The sequence below is a fragment of the Marmota flaviventris genome, chromosome 10 (genome assembly GCF_047511675.1).
Source record: "Marmota flaviventris isolate mMarFla1 chromosome 10, mMarFla1.hap1, whole genome shotgun sequence".
NCBI lineage: Eukaryota > Metazoa > Chordata > Mammalia > Rodentia > Sciuridae > Marmota > Marmota flaviventris.
In genome coordinates, this window is record NC_092507.1 from 110764780 (window position 1) to 110776267 (window position 11488).

Genomic DNA, 11488 nt, shown 5'->3' on the forward strand with positions numbered 1-11488 from the left:
ATAAAACTCTGCACTAACATTTGCTCAGCCTAACAATTTCTTAAGATAATGAGATATTTATTTTTCATTTTTTTTTGTTTCACCCAAACTTGAAAAGCATCTGTAATGATTAAAATAAATATAAAGTGAATATCTAAATTCTTTTCATAAAACAAATAAAAAGTGATAGCAGTTATCACATTTTCTAAGGTCATTAGTAACTTTAGAATTTTTAAATATGACTTTTACATATTTTTCAGGTTTGTATCCCTGTTTTAATAACAAAAGTATAAATAGTTGCTAAATAAGCTTAAAAATAGTCTACACATTAAAACAGTATTTTTTTTTAGGCGTAGGTGGACAAATGAAAAAACTGGGCTTAAAGAGGAGATTCCATAGGTTTTAGTTAGGGGAGGAAAAAAAAAGGTTATGCCACAATTACTTTCATAATTTCAATTAATATCTATTTAGCAATTGTCTTAGAAATATCTCTTTAGAAAAACAAAACAAAACAAAAAAACTTCTTCATACACTTACAAAAAATTCTTCATAAATCTTTACATAATTGCAGCCACTTGGCAGCATAAATATATTTTACCCCAAGCTTATATCACTCCATGATTCTTTTGGAAATTTTCATCATTGACACATTTATGTTCAGAATATTGTCTTTAGATTACATATAACTAGTTTTAAAATATATACCAAATATTCTTGTTAACTACATAAATCTCCAAATGAAGAAAACCTGTCTAGCATTATACAAATATCTTGAATGTGAGATAGGCAAGTACACCTTGAAATAATGCTTAACTAATCACAAAGTGATGATTCTGTAATAGATTGCTACTATTAGACAAAAGTAAATAAAACTGTCATGATAAGATAAAAAAAATCAAAGAGAAATAAGCAGTGATCACTGTTTTGTCATTAGAGAAAGTAATATCCAACACAGCTCAATAAAAAAGGAGGGAAAGCCCACAGCTGTACAAGTAAAGAACAGGCCTGGTCAAATCAGTACTAGAAGCTAGACACAATTCAGGGATAAGAGTGACACCTAAACATCTATCAAAGAATGGAACAATGGGCTGCAAAGAGAAGGCAAGTGTTTTTAGGTTCAGGGTATGCCACATACTGAAGAATAATATCACATGGGCACTGGCTGAAAAACAACCAAGCTATTCTCAAAACAGCTCTTTATTAAAGACTGAGTTAGGACTATTAAGTGAGGATATTCTTTTCAAATCATTGGAAGTCTTAATTAGGTCACTTAATATGCAAATGGTCCCAGCAAGTATAATCAATTGTGTCTGAAACTTTAATGTTTAGAGCAACTTAAATTCTAAGGACACAGAGAAGCCCAGGAAAAAGTCATGCAAACATGGAGACAGAAGATGGCAATCTACATGTCAAAGAGTGCACCTCAAAGGAAATCATTCCAGCAATTACCTTGATATACAAATTCTAGAATTAGGACAAATAAATTTCTGTGTTACCCCATCTGTGCATTGTCTTACAACAGTCCTGTGAAACTAATGCAGCCCATTTGGACACACATACACTGTCCCTGCCCCCTGGCTGAATGAATATACAATTGGATCACATCACCTTTCAACAGCATTGAAAGACTGACCTGCTACAAGAAAAGACATTTCTTACTATAATATTCTTAAGGTATGCAAAAACACAGCTCCTGACCTGATGGGGATATAGAGATTTATGGTATGGCACAGTAATACAAAATATATACTATTTTACCTCCTTCATTAGTGTAATTCTCACTTCTCTTTGTGTCAAAACTTTCCTGGTAAGGATGTTTGTATATAAGTTTTGTAAAAGAACTAGGAGGCCAATGGAGTTGACTGGTACATGGGCTACCTGGGGCAGGTGGCTAAAAGAAAAAAGTAACATCACAAAATAAATATTCAGTGGCCAACAAATACTGACAATGATGTGAAAATGATTTTTCTGTTATTTCTACATGTATGTAATATGAATATCACACCTATTATGTTGTCAGGAGAAATAATACAGTCCAGATTATTTTGGAAAGGGCATGTAGGTCATTCAAGTGGTAAAGTTCTAAAAGTTTAGAGAAGTCCCCATTTTGGGGATTTGTTCTGGCATATTCTGGCCATCTCCAGGTTTTTCCTGTGGAGACAATTCTCCAGAAGGCTCAGCTAACCTCAGACCACAGATATCATTGTGAGTTTTGTGGTGCACTTGCTCTTTCCACAGGAGACAGAATTAAAATGTAGCTTTTGGATGGTCTACAAGAAACTCTGCAAAGACTTTGTCTTACATGTAGGACAACAATTAACATAACCATCATGGCTGTTTCCACAGGAGTCTCTTCCACTGAAAATTTTTATACACAGATTAGAAATAGATGAATATATGCATAGGCCTCCATACATTGGATTACAGAATAAGGTCTTTGCATAATTATTTCAGTAGAAAAACTAGAATCCAATATTTAAATATCCATCCTACCACATATGTCTTGATAACTAATTCTGCCATTTTAGGTGCCCACAATTACTACCCTCCCCCCCACACACACACACACAGAAGGGGAAGGTCAAAAGATTTTCCTGCTGTGATCCAAGATAAGGAGTTGCCTGGATTGCTCTTCTCTGGACTGCTCTCTTTTACCTGTAAATACCTCCTGATAAATAGTCATAGATCCTGGTGTGAAGGCTGAGACAACATGTAAATATTCTCAGGACATTTTTGTGCCTAGAACCCTGGAAGTTTGTATACATCATAAAAACATATTTATTTTGTGCATCTCCATTTAAATGAGCTGAATAATGCACCCTCTCTGGGATGTGTGTGCCTGGTTATCAGAGTTCTAAGTTTGGTACTAATGCTGAGAAATTGAGGTTGATCCTTCAAAGTTTCATTACCTTGGCCACTTCCTATAATAAGACCACCACAAAACATTCTTTAGAGTGCTGAATTTTTATCTTTTTATCTGTGTAAAAATACACAAATGGATGTGGTCTTTTAGTCTCTTGGGAAGTTGTCAATACATCTTGTAAAAGGACTATAAGGCCAGTGGAGTTGACTGGTACATGGGCTACCTGGGGCAGGGAGCTAAAACAAAAACAGTAGCAACAGAAAAGAAATATTAATTCCCCAATAAACCCTGACAATGATGTGTGCACACTTTGGTGAAGGCTTCCAGCAGGTGTGGCAGGTGCCCTAGAGTAGACTTGGACCTGGATGGCAACATTAGAGCTTGATTTTTTTTCTGACTTTAATCTGGAGGCAGAATAAGAAGATCAGAACAGAAGAGACATCATAGAGCACAGACATGTGTATAACCCAGCTGTCCCTGGGCTCCCTTGCTCTCTGGTGAGGCATTTTTTTGAGAGAAATACCTGTGGTGGCCACATGATGGCAGTTTGCACAGACCAAAGCAAACCTGGGCATTCTGTCTGGCTCCCGCCACTCACCTGGATCTTGGGACCTGGGTGCTCACCTGCCTTTCTACAAAAGTCAAAAATACTCTGCCCAGAGGTGCATCCATAATTGCAGCTGGATACTCTGAACTTTACAAAACAAAAACAAATCAAAACAAAACAACAACAAAAACAAAACAGCATTACTAACTGCCCACCTCTGGCTGCTTGTTTTGATGCAAATAGAGCAGATCTGATTCAAAACAGAGTTCTGTATCTTGCTCCCCAAATATCAAGGGTGCAAAAACATCACATATTACAGACAAGACTTACTGTTAAGAGGGGTCAAGGGACTCTCTCTTCAAGGAATAAAAAGAATATTTGGCTTTCATTGTGAATCCAAGAAAACTAATTCTAGATTTTTCTAATTCTATGAATAACTCCATATACTTGCCAATAAATAAATACATAACCAGGCACCCTGCTCCTCTCTGCCCTAGTTAAATGTGGGCTGTCTTGAGATTCCCTGCTCCCTTGGATCCCTTCACCTGCATATCAATGCAGCAGGTGTGCAGTCCCTTCTGCTCCTCTTTGCAGCATCCTGAACTTTTACCTAATTATTTTCAGGCCTGAACACCTTTAGCAGACTCCACTTGGGGAGAGATTCAGAAAATTGTGGAATAAACCTAAAGACATTTCATCATCACACTATGATGCTATCAATTTCGTTCTATGTTCCTATTCACTATTTTTAAATTTATTTTATTTTAGTTGTTCTTCTTAATTAAATATGACATAGAATTTATTTTGGTAAAATTATACAAGCATAGGAATTCCTATTTATGATTCATAATTATTTGAGGCTGGGTCTATAGCTCATCAGTAAAGTGTTTGCCTCACACATGTGAAGAACTGTGTTCGATCCTCAGTACCACAAAAAATAAAATAAAGATATTGTGTTAATTTAAAAAAAATGATTCATAATTATTCTAATTATACTATGCTTAAGTATAGAAATGCATTTGGTTTATGGGTGTTTATTTTATATTGTGTTCTTTTGCTAAATTTATTTATCAGTCAAGGAAGTTTTCAGGTGAAATTTTTTGGATATTCTTGTGGGAAGCCATTCTCACACGTGACTGGGTGACTCCCGGTTTGGGTCTGAGGCTTCTGGCTGTGTCGGAATTTTCCTGGCCCTCTCCTGATGAGAGAACCCGTCCGTGTGGGGGTGTGACTGACCACTGACCCTGGGGGCCCAATCACTGACCCTGACCTTGGAGTGCAGCCCCCCCCCTCAACCTTCATTGGATGGAATTATCCTCTGAATTTCTTGTTCCCCAATAAAAGGCTACTCCCTGGCATGTTTACTCTCTCTCTCTCTCCTGCTAGCCCTGAGTAATCCTTGCTGCCCTGCTGGGCAGTTAGAGGTCGGAGCCAGAGAGGGGAGCCGTCTGGACCTGGCAATAGAAATAAGGTAACTGAGTCTGTGTGTTTTATTTTGATCTCTTCTACCTAACTTTATGCCAAGAACCTCATTAATGAAACCATTGCGCAGGCCGCATGGTGGATATTCTAAATATAGAAGCATGTCATTAGCAAACAGTGATAGTTTAAGTTCCTCTTTTTCTATTCATTTATCTTTAATTCTTTCTTCTAATTGTTTTGGATAGCATTTCAAGGAGGATGTTGAATAGAAGTGGCAAAAAAGGGCATCCTTTTACTTTTTTTGAAATTTAGAGGGAATGCTTTAAATTTTTCTCATTGGATTCTTAAGCATAAATTCTTGCAGATTTTAGAGTTATAAACAAATATCTTTATCTCCCTGGTTTTCAGAATCTGGTATGTGAAGAGAGTCACAGAAATTCCCTTCTTCAAGGTAATGTGGGTTTCTCTTATGGACATTATTTCTCGACTGATTTTCTCCTGCAGATAACAGATAGTTCAATGAAGAATGTGACATACCCTCTCCATTTAAGTCAGGCAGGGATGCAGGTTAATTTCTTTGTGAAAAGGAAAGTGTGTGGGGGTCAACACAGTGGGCCCACTTTATAGAATTATTCCCTGAACCTCAGGGTACCACCACTCACATCTGTCCTCTATCATTTATTAAGAAGTAGTTTAGCCCAAGTCATAGTATGATTGATCCTTGGTCCCAAAGACTGGGCCCCAGAAAAATATGTTTCACCAGAGAACTGGATAGAAATGTGGATTTTCAGGCTTCATCCCAGCCTTACTAGATGAGACTCAGAGTGGCTCACAAATCTTAATTTTCATAATCCATTTAGTTGCATGCTTGGGGCTGAGAATCTATGCCCTGATTTGGTCTCTCCTCCAAGAACAAGGTGTTTTTTTTTGTTTTGTTTTGTTTTTTTTTTTACTACTTTATAAAAAAATATTATGGTCTCAATAAGTTACACCTCACTAACCTGCATCTAAAATTGTCTAGTTCCAGCCCTGATGTACAGACCCTGAGATCCAAGGGGCTGGGTGTATGGAACCCAACTGCTCAGATCTTCAGGGAATCCTGTTGCAATATCTCCATTTAGACCCTCAACAACACCACCCACAGCTAATAGTCAAATCCCTGTAAATGTTTTGATCTTTATTTCTCTTCCAGAGAAGAAAGCAATACCCAATCTGTTGTTTAAGAAGATTAAAGGGGGCTGAAGTTTTGGCTCAGTGGAAAAGTGTTCTCCTATCATGCATGAGGCACTGGGTTTGATCCTCAGCACCATATAGAAATAAAATAAAAATTTTGTGTCCACCTAAAACTAAAAACATATTTTTAAAAGTTAAAAAAAATCTCTAAAGGCCATGATACTGCACTGTAACCATGAATGGGTGGACCATGGTTTTCTTAAATGAAGATAGTGGACCACAATGTGCATATCCCCATAAGCCGGATAAGACCACTAGATGGCAAGAGTGTGTGTGTTTGTTTATTTTTTTTTTTTTCTTTGCTAGTGGTGGGTGCTTTGCAGGTGGATCTGGCTTCTCTTTGTTGCTCCCATCAGAGTCCCTGAAGTGTTCCTCACTGAGGCAGATTTTACTGCAGATACCAGGAAGTGATATGAAGCCAGAGTCTTTGACTACAGGGAGCAATGGCTATAGGATTTTAATAGAATTTTTTTTCAGAATGATACAGGTCTCCTCCCCATACACGAGAGGCTGACTATTTCTCCACAGCCTGAAGTCCTGGTGGTGGCAGAGCTATGGTCACAGGCCCTAATAATACCAATCTGGAGGAGGAAAGTGGAGACAGGATATTTTCTTCTCATGAAAAGTATATTATGCTTTTATGAACACCCAGAACATATGGCCTGCCTTCTTTGATGCTTTAAAGTGTTGATTGAGAAGGTAAATGAGAAGGTGGGAAGATAACTCGAATTTGAATCTTGAGTCCAAGTCTAGCTCTACTCCAGACTATTGTGGCCTTTATCTGCTCCTGTGCCTCTTCTGCAACCCACATTTTCATCCATGGCAGAAGAGACTGTATGCAACAGGAACAGTGCTTGCACAATTCCCACATCCCAGGAGCAGTGCTCCTCCTTCCCTCCCACTTCTGGCAGCCCTTTGTGTTTCCCAGCACTAAGATGGGAGGGCTTAACAGAAAGCAGGGGCTTGGGTGCCTCCCCATGACTAAAACCCAGGAGTGCAGGTTACAGACACAGTTGCCCTGGCCCTTTTGAGAAGCTGTATATGTTTGACATTGTAGTAAGAGTGCCTTGGGTTTGTTTTAATCAGGTATGGGAGACTCACATAAACACATGGACTGTCACAGAGATCTACAGTTTTCCATAAGCAGAAGTGCAGAGCCATTTGGGAAGCTTCAGGGTTGGTCAGGAGATGAGCATGTGGAAGGTGATGGAGAACATGGGAAAGAGACTTTCCTGTATTTGTGCAGGAAGATGAGACAGCATAAGTGAATTTAGGGTTAGTATGTTATAATTTTAGTTAGCTTTAGGGGGCATGGATCATCTCTGGTATTCTGGTATCTGACATGCTGTGATTAGATCAAACAAAAACTGGCCTTGGATGGTAGGAGCACAATAGTGTGGATAGTGGTGGTATGGAAATTATATTGTTTAATTTGCACAAGGTGAACAACTTGGGGATTTGGCTAACTATCGCTAAGAATTAGCTCTCTCCAAAAGGTCATGACTGGGTGCAGTGGTCCGTGCCTGGGTAGTGGTACATGCCTGTAAACCAAGTGACTCAGGGGACTAAAACTGGTGAACTGCAAGCTCAAGGCCAGCCTGAGCATTTTAGAGAGACCCTGTCTCACAGTAAAATTTTAAAAAACACATATAGGGATCTTGTTCAGGTATAGTAGAACAACTGTACAATGCTCCTTAGTTAAATCCCCAGTACCTTCCTCTGCCCCAACATACACCCACCCACCCACACACACACAAGCAATCTAAGAAGTCATTCCCTTCATGGTCAGCAAAGCACCATTGTCAAAGAAAGAGAGTCCCAATAGAAAAAGGCCTTGGTAACACAAATACTGTTTATTTCCACAAAAAAAGACAGTGACTCTCTAGGTGTTTCTAGCAGCCTGCTCTCTGCTCCCTCAGGCAAGGGTCTGTGTTTATAATCTTCTAGGTCACATGCTTCATGGGACCTAAGCAGCCTTGTGGGTGACTACAGAGCAGCAAGACTCCTTGTTTTAATGGAGTATCTTCTGGTGAGGCATAAAGCTTGGCCAGCAGAGCAGAGAATTCTGATGCCAGTCAACAATCTCTCCTCTGTCCTTTGATCCTCCATTTGTCACCAGGTGATACCTGTCTGGGGTGAGCTCAGGATGTTTGGGACAAGGACATACTACCCAGGTAGAGAGGACAGTGGCCTGGATTTGCATGGCATTGCATCTCACTGGAGGTTTATTCTCTCAGATGGCACTTTGGAAGGGGAAAGTGAAGCACTGCACAGAACACTCAGGAATGTGCAGGATCAGAAGTGAAAGGTTTTCTTTGTAGGTGGCAAGATTATGTCCCAGGCCACCACCTCCAGCATGGGGCTGCAGATTCTGATGGCTTGCATATTTGTGTGTGTGTGTATGTGTGTGTGTGTGTGTGTGTGTACGTGTGAATGCAGGTGAAATGTTCAATGACCCAATGTGCATTCTTGGGATAGAAGAGGTAGAAAGACTACTTACTCAATGGGGTTCCTGCTTAGGAAGAATCTTGCCTGTTGTTCAAGCAGGGGCATCAGTCTCGGCATTGATAGACTGACCTGGGACTGGTAAGCTTTGGGAAGGATGGTAGAACTCTTTGACAGAGGTTTAGTAGCACCACAATGAGGCCCAAATTAATAATTCTCCTGCTTGCAGGCTTTAGGTTTCTTCTGATAATATGCTGTGTGTCTCCCTCTGCTCCTTCTTTTGTTTCTTCCCTCCCTTCCTCACCTACTGGGAGACAATAACTGTGCTTAAAGCACTGGAGAGAAAATAATAAATTAGAAAAATACTAGTTCTTTTTTGTGTGAAATATATGATCTACCCAGGGTTCCTGAGCCTTAGCATGGTTAAACTTAGAGACCAAAGACTTGTTTTTGGTAAGGGGCTTGCCCATCGTGATGATGTTTAGTAATCCTATTCCCTACCTTGAAAATCAGAAATGCCTCTAGAAGGCCCAATGTCCACTGGGTGTGACCACTGCCATGGCTGAGAACTCTGAGCAGTGGGGCACGAAGCTTAGTCCACACCTGCAGTGGAGTTTGCATGGATGTCTCTGTGTCTACTTGGGGTCTGTTCAGGGTCTGCTACTGCTCACAGAGTCTGGGTTAGTAGGACTTGCAGGGGGTTTAATGCACACCTATTGTGAGAGAGTAATTGACCAGAGGCTATCAAATAAAACCACCATCAACAAAGGCACCATCTTAATATTGTGAGATTATCATGCAGATATTTCTGTTACAGCAAAAGTCAGTGGAGGTATCTGTGCTTTATAGCACTATGGTGACCACTCAGTAACTATAGCTATTATCATTTGAAAAAAAAAAAAAACTTTTTAAATGATGCAATTGTCCAGACTGACACACAGCAAATACTGAGTCTGACTACCACAGAACCTGAGTCTCTTTGTCTTTTTTTTTCCTTTTTTTTTTTTGTACATAAGATTAAACCAAGGTGCTCTTTACCACTGAGCCATATCCCCAAATCTTTTTTAGAGTTATGATCTTCCTAAGTTGCTTAGATTCTTGTGAAATTGCTGAGGATGAATTTGAACCTGTGGTCCTTCTTCCTCACCCTCCCCTGCTGCTTGGATGACAAGTGTGTACCACTGTGCCTAGCTGAAGACTGAGTCTTCCAGAATCCTGAGAGAATCTGAAGTACTGCAGTGGAAGAGATTTTCTCATACTTTATTAACTGTCAAAACCACCATTCCCTGGGAAGAAGCACGTTGAAGGCTGAGCCAAGGTTGAGTCCAGGGAAAGGTTTCACCATCTGAGCTTTCACAGTGTGGCTGGGGATGGACCTGCATTTTTCTGAGTGACACAACGGTACCTTATAAGAGTTGCTGGTAGGATGGACTCATCAGTTCAAATGCTTTTCATTGACACCATTTTTTTTTAACCATTCTTATTTTTTTTCCAAATGTAACAACATTATGGATTTGTAAAGTGTGCAGGGCTGTGGTATTCTTTTAAGAGAAAAAAAAGGGCAGCTATGTTTCATCAGGTACTGGATCAGTGTTCTCTAAAACAGATGTCATATATATGCAAGCAGAGCCACACATTGGATACAAAGACACACATTGGATACAAAGACACACAGTGCTTCCCCTGGTCTGTCTAGTAAATGCTATATAGTATGTTTAGGGGTGGGTGAAGGGTAGTGTGCTTTATTCTCATTTGTGCAGACCCTCTGGAGGCTCAGGGGCCTCAGGGGTCATGGACAGGACTCCTGGTGTCTATTCAGTGTAATCATTCAAACCCACTACATGTGTGGATTTAACAACAGGATGTGTTGCATTTTCCTGTTCAATATCTTTGTTTCTCAGTCATCTGGTTTCAAACTTGTAAACTCTGCATTTGATGTAGAAAGCTAAATTGTATCATGCAGGACATTTTAAAAGCCAGAATCTGATGCCTGAAGTGTGACAAAAACAACTTTTGAATGTTTTTATGGACACTAAAATCTGAGTAAAATTTTGTATCTAACTGCAGAGCAAGAGACATTGACTTCTGGATGTAGTTAGTGGTGCATGCCTCTCATCCATGTAGCTCGGGAGGCTGATGCAGGAGAATCACAAGTTCAAATCCAGCCTTAACAAAAGTGAGGCCCTAGGCAACTCATTAAAATTGTGTCTCTAAAGAAATACAATAAGGCTGTGATGTGGCTTAGTGGTTGAGTGCCCCTGAATTCAATCCCTGGTGTAGTACAAAAATAAATAAATATATTTTATAAATAAATATTGACAAACGACCATCCTATCCATCTGAGGTTATGGAAAAAAACTTTGATGTGATCATAGACTTTAGTCATAGGATAGTTTTATTAATGTGTTGGTTTGGTACAAAAGTGGCCTTTAAGTTCGAACATAGCTTTTGAAAAAAAGATTATTTTAATTCAATCAATACAGAGTGATTGAGGAAGGGGCAAGTGAACCTGGAGAGGTTCACAGGAGGAAAGAGGGCCAAGGTTCCAACTGTGCTCCCTGCTCACTTCCATGGGCTCCTGGGTCATGGCTGGTTGGGCCAGTGTGGGGTTTCATGCAGTCAGCTCTTCAAAACTATCTCCGGGCAACTGTAATTTTTCTTTCCAGTCTGAAGTTTCTGGTGACCAATAAGGTGTGATCCCACAAAAAATGACTTTTACAGTCTATAGGTGTGTGAGGATGGTTTGAAGTATGAATCATCTGTTGCGTGGTAACACTTGAAGCATACTTAACACTTTGCCACATTCCTTACATTTATATGGCTCTTATCTAGTATGAATTTTTTGGTGAACAATGAGACTTTTTCTAATTGAAATAGCTTTGCCACATTCTTTGCATTTGTGTGGTTTCTCCACACTATGAATTCTTTTGTGTTGAGAAATGTGTGATCTTTGATAAAAAGCTTTGCCATATTCTTTACACTTGTATAACTTTTCCCCA

The 11488-nt window shown here is 39.5% G+C and overlaps 1 protein-coding gene across 1 annotated transcript in view; it reads right to left on the reverse strand.

Moving 5' to 3' along the window:
• LOC139707407 (zinc finger protein 678-like) overlaps positions 1 to 9110 on the reverse strand; it is a 19588-nt gene extending 10478 nt beyond the window's left edge. The window contains exons 1-3 of the mRNA XM_071618643.1: positions 8991 to 9110; positions 3441 to 3536; positions 1738 to 1870 (exon numbers count right to left, since the gene is read on the reverse strand). Coding sequence (XP_071474744.1) covers positions 1738 to 1870; positions 3441 to 3536; positions 8991 to 9110 — 349 coding nt within the window. The remainder of the gene's footprint in view (positions 1 to 1737; positions 1871 to 3440; positions 3537 to 8990) is intronic.
• Positions 9111 to 11488: the final 2378 nt, after the last annotated feature.